This window comes from Zeus faber, assembly GCF_960531495.2.
Source record: "Zeus faber genome assembly, chromosome: 2".
NCBI classification, from domain to species: Eukaryota; Metazoa; Chordata; class Actinopteri; order Zeiformes; family Zeidae; genus Zeus; species Zeus faber.
Window position 1 is genome coordinate 52,035,335 of NC_137189.1, and position 21,523 is coordinate 52,056,857.

At 47.4% G+C, this 21,523-nt stretch overlaps 2 protein-coding genes across 2 annotated transcripts in view; both read left to right on the top strand.

Annotated features, from left to right (window-relative positions):
• Positions 1 to 3,531, top strand: part of myt1la (myelin transcription factor 1-like, a) — a gene marked incomplete at both ends in the record, with an annotated part of 57,082 nt that extends 53,551 nt beyond the window's left edge. Inside the window, 3 exons of the mRNA XM_080023976.1 lie at positions 151 to 254; positions 378 to 521; positions 3,346 to 3,531. Of these exons, the coding sequence (XP_079880102.1) occupies positions 151 to 254; positions 378 to 521; positions 3,346 to 3,531 (434 nt within the window). The remainder of the gene's footprint in view (positions 1 to 150; positions 255 to 377; positions 522 to 3,345) is intronic.
• Positions 3,532 to 7,764: 4,233 nt separating this feature from the next.
• On the top strand, positions 7,765 to 20,613 carry cep43 (centrosomal protein 43). Its single transcript, XM_080024610.1, has 16 exons — positions 7,765 to 7,945; positions 9,064 to 9,117; positions 9,781 to 9,835; positions 11,312 to 11,400; positions 11,783 to 11,908; positions 12,509 to 12,565; positions 12,640 to 12,710; positions 12,828 to 12,889; positions 12,979 to 13,040; positions 13,119 to 13,151; positions 13,252 to 13,415; positions 15,026 to 15,186; positions 15,745 to 15,801; positions 17,715 to 17,748; positions 19,384 to 19,471; positions 20,417 to 20,613. Exons 1-16 carry the CDS (start codon positions 7,862 to 7,864, stop codon positions 20,495 to 20,497), a joined length of 1,278 nt encoding a protein of 425 aa, XP_079880736.1. The 5' UTR covers positions 7,765 to 7,861; the 3' UTR covers positions 20,498 to 20,613.
• Positions 20,614 to 21,523: the final 910 nt, after the last annotated feature.

Below are 21,523 nucleotides of genomic sequence, written 5' to 3' on the forward strand. Positions count from 1 at the left end.
TCCATCCCATCATCCGATCGTCTGATTTTCTGACTTCACGAACCGGTTCAGCACCAGCATTGAATCAGAACAGAACTCTGCGTGAAACGGTACGAAGATGTGGTGAGACAGGAGGTGACCAAGCAGCCATGTCACTTTGTCTCTTTCCAGGGATTGAAAACGATGATGAGATCCGTCAGCTGGACGAGGACATCAAGGACCTGACGCAGTCCAACACCCAGGTGGAGTCAGACATGATCAAACTGAGGACGCAGGTCGGTCTGATTCTGATTCAATTATTACAATTCTTAATGTTTAGCAGGGTTTGATGAGTCATCAGAAGCTCCTCAGATGTTGGTCTCCTCACACAGTAAGGTTCTGTTTGCTGGTTCTGGCAGATCACCACCATGGAGACCAGCCTCAGGTCCATGGAGGAGGAGAACAAGGTGATCGAGCAGCAGAACGACTCTCTGCTCCACGAGCTGGCCAACCTCAGCCAGACGCTCATCAACAGCCTGGCCAACATCCAGCTGCCACACATGGTGAGAAGAACTGAGGAACATCAGTAGAACCTCAGTAGAACCTCAGTAGAACATCAGTAGAACATCAGAAGAACATCAGTAGAACATCAGTAGAACGTCAGTAGAACATCAGCAGAACATCAGCAGAACCTCAGTAGAACCTCAGTAAAACATTAGTAGAACCTCAGTAGAACATTAGCAGAACCTCAGTAGAACCTCAGTAGAACATCAGTAGAACATCAGTAGAACCTCAGTAGAACATCAGTAGAACATAGTAGAACACCAGTAGAGCCTCGGTAGAACATCAGTAGAACATCAGTAGAACCTCAGTAGAACCTCAGTAAAACATTAGTAGAACCTCAGTAGAACATCAGTAGAACCTTAGTAGAACAGCTACAGTCTGAGGACCTCAGGGAGGCCGGGTTCTTCTTGGAGACCCAGAGCGACGCCCGTCATCCCTCCTTTCTTCATGTTTATCACTCATCGCTCCGGCATGTTCTGTGTTCTGTGTTCTGTGCTTCACGCCAAGCGCCTCCACCTCCTCCACCTCCTCCACCTCATCTCAGAGAGACACCTTATGTCGGTTCCATCCTGTAGAGAACCATGAAAGGAGCTGATTGGATCATAAAGATCTGAGCAAGATGGAGGAACCTGACTCCACCCCACTGCCCTGAGGAACCTGACTCCACCTGACCACCCTGAGGAATCTGACTCCACCCGACCCCCCAGAGAAACCTGACTCCACCTGACTGCCCTGAGGAACCTGACTCCACCTGACCGCCCTGAGGAATCTGACTCCACCTGACCGCCCTGAGGAACCTGACTCCACCTGACCGCCCTGAGGAATCTGACTCCACCCGACCGCCCAGAGAAACCTGACTCCACCTGACTGCCCTGAGGAACCTGACTCCACCTGACAGCCCTGAGGAATCTGACTCCACCCGACCGCCCAGAGAAACCTGACTCCACCTGACCGCCCTGAGAAACCTGACTCTACTGCACCGCACTGAGAAACCTCACTCCACGCAACCGCCCTAGGGAACGTGACTCCACCCGATCGCCCTGAGGAACCTGACTCCCCCTGACCACCCCAAAGAAACTGACTTGATCGCCCTTAGAAATCTTACTCCACCTGATCGCCCTGAGGAACATGACTCCACCCGACCACCCTGAGAAACCTGACTCCACCTAACTGCCCTGAGGAATCTGACTCCACCTGACCCCCCTGAGGAACCTGACTCCACCTGACCGCTCTGAGGAACCTGGCTCCACCCGACTGCCCTGAGGAACCTGACTCCACCTGACCTCCTTGAGGAACCTGACTCCACCTGACCTCCCTGAGGAACCTGACTCCACGTAACCGTCCTGAGAAACCCGACTCCACCCGATGTTCTAGAAACAAGACGTAGTCCAGTGTTTTGGTGAATCTTGTCCAGATCCTGATGAGAAGATCAAGACCAGTTTTCACCTGAATTCCAACTGTACTCCATCACCACGCAGAGTTCTTCTTGGTGGCGGAGCCTCCATCACAACAAGAAGAGCCTCCATCACAACATAGAGAACCTCCATCACAGCCAGGAGAGTCCCCATCACAGCAAGGAGAGCCTCCAACACAGTGAGGAGAGCCTCCATCACAGCGAAGAGAGCCTCCATCACAGCGAGGAGAGCCTCCTCATCACAAGGAGAGTGTTCTGTGGAGAGAGAAGCCTTGAAAGCAGATTGAAGTGGGTGGAGGAGCTGATGGTTTTGTGAGCATGCAGCTGCGTACTACACCTCCAACCTTCTTGTCCTGTTATTCTAATGAAGAACAGACTGAATGCTAATGCTAATGCTAATGCTAATGCTAGCGCTAACAGACTTCTCTACACCTTCTCCACAGAAAGAGCCAGTTAAACAGAGGACTGCCAGAGTAAGATCCTCCGCCCTCTGTCTGGTTCCCCTCCTCTCCTGCACCCTCATCCCTCTCCTCCGCCCTGCCCCCTCCGCCCCCTGCGACCACCACCCATGCAGATCGCAGACAGGCGGCCGTTAGAATGTTCTCAGTTAGAAAGTGTGATGAGCGTCGGTCACTCCACAAAGCCACGGCGCTCCAACCGTTTCCCGTGGAAGGTGTTGGCAGTAAAGCTCCAGAACCCTCCGTCAGTCACCTGCATGTTCTCCAGAGTGTTTCCAGAATCTCCTCCACCCCGTGATTCCAGTTTGTGGAAGTGGTGGCTGCTGGAACGCCACCTGAGCCCTCCTGGCTGTGGAACCAGCCACGCCCTGTTCACCTCCATCAGCCTCCTGCAGGTTCACATCCCCACCTTGCATCAGCTTCCCCCCATCGCCCCACCCTGCTGCATGTTGTGCAGGACCTCCGTCGGGTTCCCGCCCACGTTCCCTCCGTCGCCCATGTTCCCTCCGTCGCCCACGTTCCCTCCGTCGCCCACGTTCCCTCCATCGGGGTTCCCGCCCGTTTTTGGGGCTGCGTCCCCCGACCACGCCCTTTGGGCCCCGCCCGCCCTCGGCCCCGCAGCCGCGTGCGTCTCGTTCTCTCAGCGGAGCCACAAACGTTTCCATTGTTTTCATTTGAGTTTGACTTTTCCATGAAGCATAAGACGCTGAAGGGACGTCGGCTCCAGTCTTCCATTGTAGTTTCTAGCTAGCGGCTCCGGATGGCGCCGCTAGCTAGCGTTAGCATTAGCATGTGGCGATACGAGGGAGGTGAAAGCGGGAGGAGAAGCGGTTGCCGTGGCAACTGTCGTTGTCAACAGGTCAGCGCTCGTTATTCGGTTTTGAGACGCGGCCGGCGCCTCCCTCTGTCTTTCCAAACTTCCTGCCCCTCTTGTGACACTTCCCGCTTAAGCCCCGCCTCCCATCTGACCCGTCGCTCCTATTGGTCTCTCTCCCCTCGCAGGAGCCAATGAACGAACAGAACTTTGACACGTACGTGAGCACGCTGACCGACATGTACAGCCACCAGGACCAGAGCCCGGAGAACAAGGCCCTGCTGGAGGACATCAAGCAGGCGGTGCAGGGGATCCAGGTGTGACGGGCTCCACCGCGCTGCAGCTGCCGTCGCTCCACCTCCTCCACCTCTTGGTTCTGCTGCTTCTGCTCAACTCATCAACTTTGATTTTGTTTGGTTTGAAGTCTAAATGAACTTTCACCTTTTGTACATTTTCATATGATTCTAACGTGTGACGTCCCGTTTCCAGCTGCTAATGTTTGCACATTCTGCTGTAAATGTGTATTTATTCATGTATTCATTTGGGTGTGACGGGTGTGACGGGCCCTCGAGGGAGGGGCGTGGCCCCGGACGCTCGGTCTGCGTGGGAACGAGGAGCGGAGATAAGATTTGAAACATCACGACACGGAAACCCTCCGGTGCAAATCCCAGCGTCCTGTAGTTTGTGAGACGGATGCGAGACGTAGGAGACAATCTGTCCCTGACCTTTGACCTGGCAGCAATATCACAGCGACAACATGTGAAACTTAGACCTGTGAAAAAACAACAACAACAACAACAGCAGCAGTTTGGGAATATGCAATTTCTTATGAGCGAAGCGCCGAGAGCCGATCGATCTTTTTACTGAATATTCAACGTCGAGCGTTTTGTACAAACTTTTCATACGATCATGTTTTTGGAGCAGGCGGAGCAGGCGGAGCAGGCGGAGGCACCGGGAGGAAACCTGTTTTTTTTCATGTTGGATTTTGCACAGGAAGCGTTTGTTTCCATGTTTTGATGTTTTTTATTGTATTTAAGCAGCGAGATGAACGCACAGGGTCTCATCTGCAAGCGGTGTTCAAGGTGCGGCCCGCGGCCCTCCGAGGGGCCACAGCAGCAGTGTGTGCGGGACACATGCGGTGTAAACAAAAAAGAGGATTTGATTTGATTGGTGGAGCGACGGGACACCAGGCTCCTTCGCTTCAGTGAGGTTGATGGTTCAAAACCCTGTCGGCTTAGAGCTGAAACAAAGCCAGCGTGAAGGACGCTAACGCTAACGCAAGGCGTGGTCCTACAGGTGAACATTATGCACCCAACTCCATCGGGGGCAGTAGAGGCGGAGGTCATACACCTGACTCCACCAGGGGCAGTGGAGGTGGAGGTCATACACCCGACTCCACCGGGGGCACTAGCGCCCTGCCCCCCCGGTGCTGCGGGTGGAGCGTCGTGCGTGGGTTTGTTTCATCTCGGAGCCTTTGAGTTGTTTCCTGTTTGAAAGCAGATATAAAAACCACAGCAGCACGTTGGCTCTGCAGCCTCCTTCAACCAAATCAAATGAAATCAAATGAAATCAAATGAAATCAAACTAAATTCGACCCTGAATCGGCCTTATCGTAACACCATCTGTTTGGACTCATCGTTGTGATGGAACACGTGTTTGAAAACCATGTCATGCATGCACTTTATTGAAATATGTCCAAGTATTATCTCTCAGTGCGTGGGCTTGTGCCGGAGGATGAGACGGAGCTTCTGATTGGCCGATATATAAACGTCCACGTTCCATGGGTCCGCGTCTCTTTGGCGGATCCGACCACGTTCTGCAGATTGAAAAAGGGATTTTAAAGCACAAATCTGCCACTTAGTGACAGTTTAGAGGAACATCTTGTAATTTCACATGTAAAATAGAAACTTTACGGATAGAGACTCAACAGCAACACGCGACGCGCCGGAATGCAAAATAACTCCATAGAAATATTTGTGAGGTCATCCATTTATTGAAATGCTAAAGTTTGGGTTTTCTTTCCAGTTGATGAAAGTTTTTTATACAACATCCATTTTCTTCTTCTCTTTTTCTCTTGGAGCCGCTCGAGTTTCCACTTTGCATGAGTCCGTTTGTTCCAATCTGTGAGATTTCATTTGAGCCGTGAACTTTGTACAGTTGATCTCATGCTGTGTTGAATCTCCTGCTCTGAATAAATCTGCTGTTGCAACATGGATCCTGCTCCGTGTGTCACTGTGTGAACTCAAGCCCCAAAGTCAAAGAAATCACTGAACAAATGAGTCACTTTTAAAATCATGAAGACTTTGGTGTGGGGGTGGTGTGGGTGGAGCAGCCACACCTGACCTGGATCTAGGGGATTGGGATCAGAGTGGCTGTACACCTGTTGATCGTTGGTTGGTGTAACAAGCAACAGGTAAAAGCTACATCCCCACACACACTCAGGGGAGGAGCCCTGTCATGACACATGTCCATCTGCTCCTGGCTTGTTCCAACCAGCCCACCTCTACAATAAACTGTGTCTACAACTCCGTCCTCTGTGCATCTGTGACGGAGGTCCCTGAAAATGCCACTTGGGTGGCGTGTGGTAGAAGAAACTGTGGCCCCTGTCGACTACCGGTCAGGCCCCTGTCTACCTCCTGTCAGGTCCCTGTCTACTTCCTGTCAAGTCCCTGTCTACTTCCTGTCAGGTCCCCGTCTACTTCCTGTCAGGTCCCTGTCTACCTCCTGTCAGGTCCCTGTCTACTTCCTGTCTGGTCCCTGTCTACTTCCTGTCAGGTCCCTGTCTACCTCCTGTCAGGTCCCTGTCTACTTCCTGTCTGGTCCCTGTCTACTTTCTGTCAGGTCCCTGTCCACTTCCTGTCAGGTCCCTGTCTACTTCCTGTCTGTTCCCTGTCTACTTCCTGTCAGGTCCCTGTCTACTTCCTGTCTGGTCCCTGTCTACTTCCTGTCAGGTCCCTGTCTACTTCCTGTCAGGTCCCCGTCTACTTCCTGTCAGGTCCCTGTCTACCTCCTGTCTGGTCCCTCTCTACTTCCTGTCAGGTCCCTGTCTACTTCCTGTCTGGTCCCTGTCTACCTCCTGTCTGGTCCCTGTCTACTTCCTGTCTGGTCCCTGTCTACTTCCTGTCAGGTCCCTGTCTACTTCCTGTCAGGTCCCTGTCTACTTCCTGTCTGGTCCCTGTCTACTTCCTGTCAGGTCCCTGTCTACTTCTTGTCTGGTCCCTGTCTACTACCTGTCAGGTCCCTGTCTACTTCCTGTCAGGTCCCTGTCTACTTCCTGTCTGGTCCCTGTCTACTTCCTGTCAGGTCCCCGTCTACTTCCGGTCAGGTCCCCGTCTACCTCCTGTCAGGTCCCTGTCTACTTCCTGTCTGGTCCCTGTCTACTTCCTGTCAGGTCCCCGTCTACTTCCTGTCAGGTCCCCGTCTACTTCCTGTCAGGTCCCTGTCTACCTCCTGTCTGGTCCCTGTCTACTTCCTGTCTGGTCCCTGTCTACTTCCTGTCTGGTCCCTGTCTACCTCCTGTCGGGTCCCTGTCTACTTCCTGTCTGGTCCCTGTCTACTTCCTGTCTGGTCCCTGTCTACTACCTGTCAGGTCCCTGTCTACTTCTTGTCTGGTCCCCGTCAACACGCCTCCATTCAAACAGGTTCAACACTCCATGTCCTTCACAGACGTTCCACTTTTTTAACCTTTGGGACTAAAATAAAACGGGGGCCATTGGGACCCGTTGCTCTGGAGCTGCACGTGTGAGGTCACAAAGACGGAACAGGTTTTGTTCTGTTTTCCACTCCTACACTTTGTGTTCGGACTGGATCCAATGCTGCAAAATAAGAACACGGCCCCAGGTTTGATGGAACAGAATGATATATTTCAAAAAAAGGGAAAAATAATCAAATGTCAACAACATTGGTTGTGGAGGTGACAAGTGACGCTTTGAAGGTTTTGAAGAGACATGAAACGACTCGTTTCAGCCCAGTTTGCTTGGACGGACGATGTTGTCGTCGCTCGTCTTGTGTCATATTCTGTGATTTCTGCCACAAATGGTCAATTATTTGTACATTGCAGCTTTTACAAGTTATTGAGGCTCTGTAAAACATCTTTTTACATTGACACGAATTACAAAAAAATGTTTGAGGGTTAGAATTCAACTCTTTATTGTTTGTAAAACAGATGCTTTGGGAGAAGAGACGACAAGACAGGTCAGAAAATTGTTTTATGAAACAGTTTTCCAAAACATCTGGACAAAACAATCCAACAGATATCACAGTATTTGTAAACATCACACCACATGTAATAAGTGTTTGTTATTAAAAACGTAAATCTTCAAAAATTACAAAATAAAGGAAAAGGAAACAATTTAAAACTTGTATTCCATTGTCAAATATTGGGAATATAATGAGTGACAGCAGTGTATTTATTCATGGAGTGAGTAAATTAGAATGATGATTAAGTTTAGTAAAATACTTTAGGAGAAGTAGTAACTAAAGTAAAATTTAGTGAAATATTTTATTAAAAATACTTTATACATATTTTCTGTAGTTTCCCTCTGTGTCCAGTAGAGGGCGGTAACGCAGCACCAACTGTTTGGCTACTTCCGGTCCGGTTAGCGCCACTACTTCCGGTCCGGTTAGCCTCCCGCTAGCCGCTAAGTGCTAATCATGTCTGCCACGGAGGACGACACGGAGCTGCGGGACCTGCTGATCCAAAACCTGGAGAACAGCGGCGTGCTGAGCCGGCTCAAGGTCAGGGCCCCGGAGACTTTTTGCGGGATTCACAGAGCTGCGGAGAGGGCGGTGGTTAGCGGGCAGGCTAACAAGCTAACAGGCTAACAGGCTAACAGGCTAACAGGCTAATGTAAACAACATAAGGACTTTGTACTGTACTGAGTAGTTATCTCATATTATAGTAATGTTACTTAATGCCAAAGTAATTTTAAGAATTTCCGAACTCACTGTTCCTAAATACAGCTTTTTCAATATTATTCATTTGGACATTTTGACTGATTTTAATTAACAAGATACGAACCTTGAAGATCCCGCTGAAGCTCATACTTCGAAAACGAAACTATTCAAGACTTAACTTAAACTATTCAATACTTAACTTAAACTATTCAAGACTTAACTTAAACTATTCAATACTTAACTTAAACTATTTAAGACTTAACTTAAACTATTCAATACTTAACTTAAACTATTTAAGACTTAACTTAAACTATTCAATACTTAACTTAAACTATTTAAGACTTAACTTAAACTATTCAATACTTAACTTAAACTATTCAAGACTTAACTTAAACTATTCAATACTTAACTTAAACTATTTAAGACTTAACTTAAACTATTCAATACTTAACTTAAACTATCTAAGACTGAACTTAAACTATTTAAGACTGAACTTAAACTATTTAAGACTTAACTTAAACTATTTAAGACTGAACTTAAACTATTTAAGACTTAACTTAAACTATTTAAGACTGAACTTAAACTATTTAAGACTGAACTTAAACTATTTAAGACTTAACTTAAACTATTTAAGACTTAACTTAAACTATTTAAGACTGAACTTAAACTATTTAAGACTTAACTTAAACTCTGAAACTCCTGCAGGATGTTAATGGAGATGATATATTAAATGATCCTATTTACTGTAATATTTGATACATATTTATTATCCATCTCTTAGAGAATATCATCACTGTACCACATAACCCCAGATACAGCCTTTTTATTTAACAATCACATTTATTATGCTCTATATATTCGTTAATGTGTTTATTTTTCCAGAGTGTTCAGCTTCTTTATTCTGTTTGAACGTTGAATGACGTAAACAGTTTCACAATAAACATATTGTTTGTTTTCAGGCCGAGATGCGAGCGGCCGTGTTCCTGGCCATGGACGAGCAGGACAAGATGGAGGTAGCTAGGGTCTGCTCTGCTCTGCTCTGCTCTGCTCTGCTCTGCTCTGCTCTGCTCTGATCTGATCTGATCTGATCTGATCTGATCTGATCTGGTCTGGTCTGGTCTGGTCTGAGGTCCGTTCTACACGTATACTGACACTTTAGGAAACGTAGTCCGCAAGTGGAGCTTTCGGAAAACACCTTCCAGGGCAGAGGTTTTTCAAAACCCAGTTTTTGTGTGTTTGTGTGGAGGAGGTCAAACGGGGCTTGTTGAAACGCTGATGTAAGGAAATCCACTGTCACATATGCATGTGCGTGAGGAAGGTGTGAGCAGTGGCGACGCCCGCTGTAATGTCCGCTGTGATGTCCGCTGTGATGTCTGCTGTGACGTCCACTGTGTCGCCATTAAAAGTTGAAGGCTCCAGCTTCAGGAGCAGCGTGGGTGCGCTGGTGTCTGAAGGTGATGAGGAGGCTCCACACGCTGTCTCTTCGTCCGTGTGGTTTGACTTGCGTTGAGTGTCCTGGAACGCTCATGTGAGCGTTTTAAATTGTTTTTGTGTTCTCATGTGGACGGGGAAGAAAATGTAAACGGGGGATGAACAATGTGTTTGGATGAATATACGTAAAGCTGCGGTGGGTTTATCTGCTGTGGCGCTGGTTCACCGTGTCTCTTCCTCCTCAGAACAAAACTCCGCTGGGAAACGAGAACCTGAAGAAATGTCTCAACAGCAGAGACGGTACGAGGCAAAGCTTCACATTCACAAAGGGCATCGTACGTGTGAATGTTGTGTGTGTGGTGAAGTTATGGCATTAATGAACATTTCAACGCCCTGGTTAATGTGTTCATTCAAACATTAACTGGAAAAAAGTTATGTTTCTAGTAGGAGACCTTTCTAATGTTTCTGGGAGATTTGTCACATGATCAGACGTAAATGATTATTATTACCTTTGCAGTTTCAATATGAACCAGTGTCTTATTAGAGATATTCATTATTTCATGTGAGGTTTCTTCTGGTTCCAGGTGCTGTGGCAGCGCTTCCTCCTCCTTTGTGTCACACGTTTAGTGTTAAAGCGGAAATAGACAACCCAACCCCCCCCCCCCCCCCAGTGTTTCAAGTGGTGTTATTATTTACTGCAGGTTTTACCTTTTCCTCAGAGCCAAGCTAGAGGTGCATATCTGTCACCCTTCCAATTTTTCCCTGGGTTTTCCTGCGTTTTTCCTTTTTGTCCCGATGTCCCCTCATATTTTAATTTTACCCTTTAAATAGCACGGTGGCGCAGTGCATTGCACTGCTGCCTCACAGCAAGAAGGTCCTGGGTTCGATTCCCGCTTGGAGCGCTGTTGGCACCGTGCTCTGGTGGGTTATCTCCCAAATAGGAGCCTTTCTGGGTGGAGTTTGCATGTTCTCCCCGTGCTCACATGGGGTTTCCTCCACCTCACGTCAGTAAGGACCTCCACCAAAAACATGCACCCATCATTGTCTGACCAGCAATGGACATTTATCACCTGGTCCCCAGAGCGTCCACGTACGCTGCCCACTGCTCCTGGCTGTGCCCCCGGAGGAAGGACAAGCCAGGATGGGTCAAAAGCAGAGGATCCATTTCACCGGCCACCATCAAAGCGTGTGTGTGTGTGCAACCATGTGTTGTAGTGTGGTGTGTTGCGTGACGAATAAAGACTGTCTCTTCTTAAATAAAAAAGTGTTTTGCCGCGGCGCCGAGCTCGGCTGTTCGGTCTCCACTGGTGGAATGAGAACAACGGGTCCTGAGCCCCTGCCGGGCACGTAACACGACCATCCGCTGTGCGTCCCCGTCCCTCCAAACAAATCCAATAATAACTGTTTTTTAGTGTGTTTTTATTGTGACAAACAAAAGCTCCGACGGGAACCCTTTCTCAGTCACTCTCTTCCAGGCTTATGAGGAACCAACCCCAACCTCTCATTATTCCATAGACATTACACTGTGCAGTCAGCAGTTAGTCACCTTCATATTAATTAGTAAAAGCAGAAAGGTTGTCTATTTCCACTTTAATTGTTTTACAAATATTGCGATTAACAATGTAATTCTCTTTTTTTCATTTTATGTCAGTGTCTAATAGTATATCAATAATATAGTGTAATAAAATACAGTAATAACAGTAATAACAGTGTAAAAATAATATAGCATATTGTATTTTTGGGGGTGTGTATTGATGAGCTGCTGGTGTGTTGCAGGGCGGCTGGTGGCAGGGCTCATCCTGGACTTCCTGCAGGTTTTCCAGTTGGATTTCACCCTGGCTGTGTTTCAGCCCGAGGCCAACTGTGTAGGATATGTTTTTTATATTTTATATGTAATCAAATTGTTTGCCAAGAATTGATAGAAAATATGTACGTTTAAAGAAGTTATTTCATAAAAAGTATTACTTGTATAAAGGATATTCCATTTTACTTGCAGCGGCAGCGCTCTGGGCAGCAGGGGGCGGTGGTTGACATCCTGTGTCAGTCCTGAACATGAGATCAAATCTAAGTCCTTCAAGCTTCATGTGAACGAGTCGCGTTTTTAAATCACATCAATTCTAGAAATGAACAAATGAACAAATGGATCCTCCAGCGTCACACAGCAGCTCAGGGTGCTCTGATCCCATCTGCTGTCCACCTGTTCTTCAATTTGTGTGTGTGTGTGTGTGTGTGTGTGTGTGTTCTCAGCCTGGTGGTCTGCAGGGCAGGGATCAGCTGATCAGGGATCTGGGTCTGACGGAGGTGAACAGGAACGGAGCTCTGCTGCTGGAGCTGCTGAGGAGGAGGCAGCCGGAGAGGACGGCCATGACGGAGGTCAATACTGCACCGTCAGTACTGACAGTACAGACTGTACTGTGACTGTACAGTCAGTACAGTACATACTGACAGTACAATCAGTACTGTCAGTACTGACTGGATTCATGATTTGGTTGAATTATGATTCCTCTGTTTCCTGCTTCTGACTTGACGCTGAGCACACACACACACACACACACACACACGTTGTCAGTGGTGCTCTCTGTGTTTCCTGTTGATCAGAACACATCAGTCATCAGTGATGATGTAATAATCGACACATGAGAAGAATATGATTATTAATATTTACAATACTACCATTATTAATATTTACAATACTACCACGTGTGTCATGCAGGAAATATGGTTAAAAAAATAATCTGATCTGGGGATTTAATGGATACAACACCAAACACACAATATCAATATTGTGAATATGTATTAAAGGAACATTACATAAAGTATTTCAATGTATTTAAGGGACATTACATAAAGTATTTCAATGTATTTAAGGAAGTATTGCAGTTTTCTACTCATTATTGATTCTTCTAATATTTCTAAAGAACACTCACTCTGTGATATTTGCTTCAGTCAGTACTTTGTAATCTCTGTCTCCAGGAACTGTCCCCAAAACACATTGCTGAAGCCCGTCGGAGATTCGACGCTTACGACAAGGTGGGCTGGGTCAGGGGTCAGGGGTCAGAGGTGGTGGTGTGAATAAGACACTGATCAGCAGCTTGTTGTTGTAGGACAGAAGTGGATCCATCGCAAAAGAAGATCTGAAATCTGTCTTCACAGATCTGCTACCAAACTTCAGCAGGTAAGGAGCTAGGAGACAGAGTAGGAGCTAGGAGACAGTCGAGGAGCTAGGAGACAGAGTAGGAGCTAGGAGACAGTAGCATGTGGTGTGATGTTTCTCTGTGTTTGGGTTGAGCAGCCGTGTGTTGGAGACGTTCGTCACAGAGGAGCTGAGAGCTTCAGACAAAAGCTTCAGCAGAAGTAAGTTCAGGACTTTGAGGAGTACTAGTACTGCAGTACTAGCTTCACAGTACTCAGTAGTAATACCTGTTCCTTCTCCGTCTCCACAGAACTGGACTTCCAGGAGTTTGTAGTATTGTACAAGCAGCTGTTCTCTCAGTGCAGGAGTGTGGTGAGAACCACTCGTCACCTGTTTCTAGTCTCATCCTGGATTCACAGATCATGATTTTGAAATCAGTGTTCTCTGCAGGTGGAAGCGCCGACCAGCAGCTCGCTGTCCAAGGTAGGAAGAGACACAAACAGGAAGTACAGGACACCTGACTTCCTGCTGTGTGCTGTAGTACAGTGTTGTACTTGTTCTAGTCCTCTAGTCCTCTCTGCAGGATCCACGGTCCATCCCCAGTGAGAGTGCCGTGCCTCCTGATGGCCCCCGGGGGCCACCGGACCAGGACCAGGGCAAGGACCAGGACCTGGTCCAGCTGAAGGAGGATCCAGACGAAGAAGACTCGTTCTTCGATGACCCGCTGCCCAGGAAGCCCTTTGGCTGGTGAGGAACCAAGAGTCAATCGGGAAGCAGTTAGCTAGTGACATCAGAGTGCAAGTGACGTCATCAGAGGGCAAGTGACATCAACAGAGGGCAAGTGAGATCATCAGAGGGCAAGTGAGATCATCAGCGTGCTTGTGACATTATCAGATGGCGAGTAACATCATCAGAGGGCTAGTGACATCATCAGAGGGCTAGTGACATCATCAGAATATGAGAAACATCATCAGAGGGCTAGTGCCATCACCAGAATGCTGGTGACATCATCAGAATGCTAGTGACATCCTCAGAATGCTAGTGACATAATCAGAATGCTAGTGACATCATCAGAATGCTAGTGACACCATCACGGGGCTAGTGACATCATCAGAATGCTAGTGACATCATCAGAGGGCTAGTGACACCATCACAGGGCTAGTGACATCCTCCGAATGCTAGTGACATCATCAGAGGGCTAGTGACACCATCACAGGGCTAGTGACATCCTCAGAATGCTAGTGACATCAGAATGTAAGGTACACCATCTCAGGGCTAGTGACATCAGAGTGCCAGTGACATCACAGGGCTAGTGTCATCACCAGAGGGTTTGTGACATCATCAAAGTGCTAGTGACATCGTGGTTTTGGACATTTTACACCTTGTACACAGTTGACGTACGCTGGAAGTCATTCAAGTCAATGGAAGAGGGAGCTTTAGCGCACACGGTGGTGTACTAGTACTGCTGGAAGTACTAATAGTATCAACACTGCACTGCTGCCTCACAGCAAGAAGGTCCTGGGTTCGATTCCCACCTGGGGCCTTGTTACATCAGTAAGGACCCCCACCCAAAACATGGGGTTTTCTCCATCTAACATCAGTAAGAAGAAGAATCTTTAATTATCACACAACACACCACACTACAACACATGCACACACACACATTCACGCCGGTGAAATGGTTCCTCTGCTTTTGAACCATCCTGGCTTGTCCTTCCTCCAGGGGCACAGCCAGGAGCAGTGGGCAGCGTACGTGGACGCACCCGGGGACCAGGTGATAAGTGTCCATCGCTGGTCAGACCATGATGGGTGCATGTTTTGGTGGAGGTCCTTACTGACGTGAGGTGGAGGAAACCCCATGTGAACACGGGGAGAACATGCAAACTCCACACAGAAAGGCTCCTGTTTGGGAGATAACCCACCAGAGCACGGTGCCAACAGCGCCCCAGGCAGGAATCGAACCCAGGACCTTCTTGCTGTGAGGCAGCAGTGCCACTGCAGGGGCCTCTGTGACAGGGGAGGGGCCTCTGACGCTGGGAGGACCCAGCTTCCTCGGGATTTGCGCTCTCTCAAAATATGTTGAAACTGAGAATATTGATATATATAAGATCATTATCACTGTTTTAATAATGATCAGGACAATTGTGACTTTGTAAAACTTTGTTAAAAGTTAAAATGACGTCATTACAAGGAGGATGTGTAAATATGATTCCCTCTCAGTTTGGGTTTTGTAATAGTGGAAAATCATATTTATATCAATTGTTCATATAACTAGTTCTGCTGTTATTGATATCTGTATTTTTACAACTTCCTGGACCTGGAGGAAGTGATGCGTTTGCTTGGTCTGTGTGTCCCAGGAGGGCGGAGCCCAGGACGAGGGACAGTTCGTGCAGGGTGGAGTCCAGGACAAGGGACAGTCTGTCCAGCTCCCTGTCGGAGCGAGGCCCCCGGGGGCCCGACGGTGCCAATGGCTTCTCTGGAGACGAGGACCTGAAGGAGGCCACGCAGAGCGGGCGTGGTCAGAGCTGCATCCACATTCTTTTTGATTGCATGACATCATTTTAACGGAGATTGTGAAACTGCATATAAAGGCATGCGGAGTAGCTGCACCTCCTTCAGACTGACGGAGGTCTGGAGAAACTCAACCACAGCACTTGAGGACAACGACAACAACTCCGGCAGAAGAATGACATGGAACCAATATTATACTTTAAACAAGAAAAATCAGCACAATGTTTGTGTGAAGTGAAGCTTCCATTCCCTCCTCAGCGTAGCTGAACTGAAAGGAAATAGTTTGTACCTGCACAGAACAACAACCCAGAGATGGAGGTGTGGCTACACCAGCTGACGTATGAGAAGCCCTGCCCTTCCCCCATAAGCCCCGCCCCTCCCCCATAAGCCCCACCCCTCTGCCAACTGGAGATTTTATTCGACCGGTCCAAATGCGATGACCTTTTTCAACTTGTGCAGTTCATTTCTGTTCTGACCTGCTCTTCCTGCTTCCTGTTTCCTTTTCTCTCCCTGTTTCCTTTTCTCTTCCTGCTTCCTGCTTCCTGCTTCCTGTTCTCTTCGACAGACTCCAGACAGAAGCGGATCAGAGAGAGCAACGATAAAACGGGCTCCCTCGTGATGGGTACGTTGGAATAAACTCTGTTTGAACCCGTACTGGTACTATGTACTATGTGCCATACTACATAGTGCATACTACATAGCGCTTACTACATTGTACATACTACATAGTGGATACTACATAATGCATACTACATTGTACATACTACTTAGTGGATACTACTTAGTGCATACTACATTGCACATACTACATAATGCATACTAAATTGTACATACTACTTAGTGGATACTACATTATACATACAACATAGTGCATGCTACATAGTGCATTGTACATACTACATAGTACATACTACATAGTGCATACTACATAGTACAAGAACTACTCAAAAGTGAAAGTCACTCATTAGAATACTACTTGAGTAAAAGTCTTCAAGTCGCTGACATTAAATGTAAGTATCAAAAGTAAATACTGTGGAGAAAAAGTTTTGTTTTTGCTCTGATTTTATTCTGCTTGCCTATATTTGAGTATTTTTCCGTGAGCATAACAGGCTTCATTCTCTAAGACATATCCTTAACTCCAACATAAGAAAACATTTGTCGTAAACGTGGCCCGGGTGTTGGTCTCCATCAGTTGTAGCAGGTGCGGGTGGAGGAGGAGGCCATGGCTATGTTCACGGCTCTGCAACACGCTGCTCTGCTTGTGGGACCCGCCCGTACTGGTTCAGTAGCAATACTGCAAAAACGTAACTTTAACACAGGCAGGGTTGCCAGGTCTCCATAAGAAACCCGGCCATCCCCCAACCCGCCGACAAAAAACACAACTCAGCCTCAACACTTCTACTGGAAAAGCGCAGACGTAGCAGCTCTGAGCTCTGAGCTCTGGCTCTGCTCCAGTGTTTGTTTACACTCTGCTCGCTGCTAATATCACCCTTGATTGGAACATGAACCTGGTGAGAACTGGTTTCACCATCATCATTTACCAGTTTTCCTCCCATTTTATTAAGTAGCGAGTAACAAAGGTGTTCAAGGGAAATGTTTTGGAGTAAAAGTAAAGATATTTGGGGCAAAATGTAGCAAAGTAAAAGTCAACAGAAATATACATGTAGCTGCAGGCAGCAATGCACAGGGTCCAGGTTCGTCGCGTTCGTCACAAAGATCAATTTTCCGGGTTCCCATGAAGTGCAGCATCGCTTCTAGTCAAATTACAATTTTCTGAGCTCCCGTTGAACGCAGCATCGGCTCAACCTGGCGCAGGTCCTGGTGAAGCAGCCAATACACACCAATGTCTAGACGGGAGCGCCCCTCGCCCCATGCCGAAGCCACACCCTGCACATAGTATATAACAAATTGGATGATGATGTCACAAAGTGCCCCGCTCACCCCACCGCAGCCCGCCCGCTCTGCCAGCATGAAGCTACTTCCGGTAGATTGGCAACATTTTTTCACTAATTCCTGCTCCAAATATAGATCAATGTAGATCAAACTTGGACCACAAAATGTCTGAACTGCCCTAAATCCAACCCCACTTTATTAATGTCTGTGAGTTTGCCGGTTGCTGTGCACCAGATCCTTTCAGCCGGAAAAACTCCAAAGAGGAAAATAGTAATAACAATCTGAATGTAAACAATAGGGTTCTAACAGGGGTTATGACTTATTCCAGTACAGCCCGCTAATTACTCAAGTAAAGTACAGATACTCCCTAAAAATAGTTAAGTACAGTAACAAGTATTTTTAATTTGTTAATTTAGACCGCTGATCTCCACTATGTAGTATGCACAGTGTAGTATGCACTATCTCGTATGTAGTATGTATTATGTAGTATGCAAAATGTAGTAGGTATTTGTAGTATGTACTACGTAGTATGTAGATACAGGTGTAGTATCCTGGTTCTTCTTACAACTTGTGCTCGTAGAAGCCGTGCTGTTCTATCCTTCAGTGTTTATGTTCCACTCACTTGTCCTGGTTCTCCCACAGATTACGATGTTGACTACGACGACGACTTCAACAGGTGAGATCCTCCTGTTCTGCAGGAACTTCCTGTCTACTAGGTCACTCAGTGTGGCGATGTTCCTCCTTTCTGGGAAAACAAAACCAGTCCTGTCTTAGCTCCGCCCACATTCTTGGCCTCCCTCCCTGATTGGTCAGAGATTTTGGGCCTTGCGGCTTTATGAGTCAGATTTTTTTAAACACATTGTCCACCTGCTATTTTAGAGTTGTCTGTAAGGTTTGAGGTTCCCCAGATGCTTTGAGGTTCCCCAGATGGTCAGAGCTTCTCCAGATGGTTTGAGGTTCTACAGGTGGTTTGAGGTTCTGCAGATGGTTTGAGCTTCTCCAGATGGTTTGCGGTTCTCCAGGTGGTTTGAGGTTCTCCAGGTGGTTTGGCGTTCTCCAGGTTGATTGAGGTTTTCCCGACAGGTGTGAGGCTCTCCAGATGGTCTTAGGTTCTCCCAATATGTCTGAGGTTTCCCAGGGGGTATGATGTTCTCCTGATAGGTTTTAGGTTCTCCAGATGGTTTGACCTCCACGGGGTTTAAGGTTCTCCAGGTTGTTTGAGGTTCCCCAGATGCTTTGAGGTTCCCCAGATGGTTTGAGGTTCTCCAGGTGGTCTGAGCTTCTCCAGGTGGTCTGAGCTTCTCCAGGTGGTTTGAGGTTCTCCAGGTGGATTGAGGTTTTCCAGGTGGTTTGAGCTTCTCCAGGTGGTTTGAGCTTCTCCAGATGGTTTGAGCTTCTCCAGGTGGTTTGAGCTTCTCCAGCTGGTTTGAGGTTTTCCCGACAGGTGTGAGGTTTCCCAGGGGGTATGATGTTCTCCCGATAGGTTTTAGGTTCTCCAGATGGTTTAACCTCCACGGGGTTTAAGGTTCTCCAGATGCTTTGACATTCTCCAGGTGGTTCAAGGTTCTCCCGATAGGTGTGAGGTTCACCATGTAATTTGAGGATCTCCAGGTGGTGTGAGGTTCTCCAGGTGATTTGATGTTCTTAGGATAGGTTTGAGGTCCTCCACATGGTTTGGGGGTCTCCATATGGTTTGAGGTTCTCCAGATGGTTTGAAGGTTTCCATGTGGTTTGACGTTCTCTAAGTGGTTTGAGGTTGTCCAGGTGGTTTGATATTCTCCTGACAGGTGTGAAGTTCTCAAGATGGTTTAAGGACCTCCAGATGATTTGAGGTTCTCCAGTTGGTTTGAGGTTCTCCAGATGGTTTGAGGTTTTCAGATTGTTTGAGGTTCTCAAGGTGGTTTGAGGTTCTCCAGGTGGTTCAATGTTCTCCAGATAGGTTTGAGGTGCTCCAGGTGGTTTGATGTTCTACAGGCGGTTTGAGGTTCTCCAGATGGTTTGAGGTTCTCCAGGTGGTTTAATGTTATCCAGGTGATTTGAGGTTCTCCGGATGGTTTAAGGTTCTCCAGATAGGTTTGAGGTTCTCTAGATGGTTTGAGGTTCTCCAGGCGGTTTGATGTTCTCCAGATGTTGTGAGGTTCTCCAGATGGTTTGAACTTCTCCAGGTGGCTTGAGGTTCCCCAGATGGTTTGAGGTTCTCCAGATGGTTTAAGGTTCTCCTGATATGTGTGAGGTTCCCCAGATTGTTACAGGTTCCCCAGATGGTTTGAGGTTCACCAGAGTAGCTGATGTTCTGTTTTCTGATCTCCAGTCATCGTTCAGATATCTCCAGGGGTGAGATCAGCATTGGAGAGGAGATCGAAGAAGTTTCTATTGAAGGACTGAATGACAGCGACAAGGTACGACTCAATACACCACCCCACTACACCCTGTTTAGGATGTATCCTTGGCCCCTACATAGGAAGCATCCTTGGCCACTACGTAGGAAGTATCTTCGGTCCCGACATAGGAAGTATCCTTGGCCCCTACATCGGAAGTATCCTTGGCCCCTACATAGGAAGTGTCCTTGGCCCCTACATAGGAAGTATCCTTGCCCCCTACATATGAAGTATCCTTGGCCCCTACATAGGAAGTATCCTTGGCCCCTACATAGGAAGTATCCTTGGCCTCTACATAGGAAGTATCCTTGGCCCCTACATAGGAAGTGTCCTTGGCCCCTACATATGAAGTATCCTTGGTCCCTACATAGGAAGTATCCTTGGTCCCTACATAGGAAGTATCCTTGCCCCCTACATAGGAAGTATCCTTGGTCCCTACATATGAAGTATCCTTGGTCCCTACATAGGAAGTGTCCTCGGCCCGTACATAGGAAGCATCCTCGGCCCCTAAATAGGAAGCATCCTCGGCCCCTAAATAGGAAGCATCCTCGGCCCCGACATAGGAAGTATCTTCGGCCCCAAAATAAAAAGTATCCTTGGCCCCAAAATAAAAAGTATCCTTGGTCCCTACAAAGGAAGTATCCTTGGCCCCTACATAGGATGTATCCTCACTTGTCTTGACATTTATCAGGATAAGAGTCATAATTAATGTTGTCAGTTGTAGTAAAAGATTAATAACTGTGTGTCCTGTGTGTGTCCTGTGTGTGTCCTGTGTGTGTCCTGTGTGTACTGTGTGTGTACTGTGTGTGTCCTGTGTGTGTCCTGTGTGTGCACTGTGTGTGTACTGTGTGTGTCCTGTGTGTGTCCTGTGTGTACTGTGTGTGTACTGTGTGTGTGTGTGTGTGTGTGTGTGTGTGTGTGTGTGTGTGTGTTTGTGTGTGTACACTGTGTGTGTACTGTGTGTAGTTGGAAGGAGACACAGTGGACCTCAGCGTGTCTCAGATCAGTCAGCACAACGCAGCAGATTACATGGAGGACGTGCCCTGACCCCGCCCTGACCCCGCCCTGACCCCGCCCTGACCCCGCCCTGAAACCGCCCTGACCCCGCCCTGCCAGCCCCGTGCCCTGCGTCCTCTTTCAGTCTGTATCAATAAAACATTCAATATTCTCACAAATACTCTGTGTGGATTATTACCAGTGTGGAAATTACTGGTCCATCTGTCCCTCTGCCTGTCTGTTGGTCCCTCTGTCTGTCCCTCTGCCAGTCTGTCTGTCTGTCTGTCTGCCTGTCTGCATAAGCTTCTCAAACTAGTGCAGGAGTGTGTTAAAGATCTGTGTCACACACACCTCCTCAGTTCTCTGCAGGAACTTCCCCTCTCCCCTCCTCTTCCTCCTCCTCTTCCTCCTCCTCTTCCTCTTACTCCTCCATCGAACTTGACGCAGGACGATCAGCAGCAGAGACGTGAGTTTGATTTATTCAAATAAAAATTAAAAATAAAAATGTTCTCTGGCGCTGAGTTAAAACCGTTAAAAACTATAGAAATGTATATTTACTGAAAAAATACTATATGTGAAATGTTCTGAAATACATAACCGAATATAAGTAATGCATATTAATGTGCAGTAATGTGTATATAAATGTACTGTACATATATATTCACATCTATATATTATTTTCCTTATATTTTTGCTTTTATTTTTATTGTATTCTTCCTTATTTTTACACCGTCTGCAGTTTGTCCTATTTTCACCGTAGTGTGACAACACAAGAATCAATGTTTCCAATAATCTGGAATGTTTCCTATTTCCAAAATGAAACTAAATGGAGGCTTCAGCAGAATGTGAACAACACTCCACCAGAGCAGGGTCTGCGGGGCAGGAGGGTGAGAGTGATTCGGCTTCGACTTGCCTAGGGGGCTCGCACCCCCAACCCCACAATCTGAACCGCAGTTACCAACAGCGCACATTAAGCACTGGGGTTTTCCGGGGTGGCCGGTCGCTGGCGGGTCGGTGTGGGGGCGTCGTTGTCCGGGGGGCGGTCGGGGGGCCCCCCCTGCCGGCATGGCTGGAGTC

Coding starts and splice junctions, on each gene's coding strand:
- cep43 (XM_080024610.1), top strand. CDS start 7,862: ATGTCTGCCACGGAGGACGACACGGAGCTGCGGGACCTGCTGATCCAA. Junction 7,946..9,063: donor GCGTGCTGAGCCGGCTCAAG/GTCAGGGCCCCG, acceptor GTTTGTTTTCAG/GCCGAGATGCGAGCGGCCGT. Junction 15,187..15,744: donor GGCCACGCAGAGCGGGCGTG/GTCAGAGCTGCA, acceptor TCTCTTCGACAG/ACTCCAGACAGAAGCGGATC.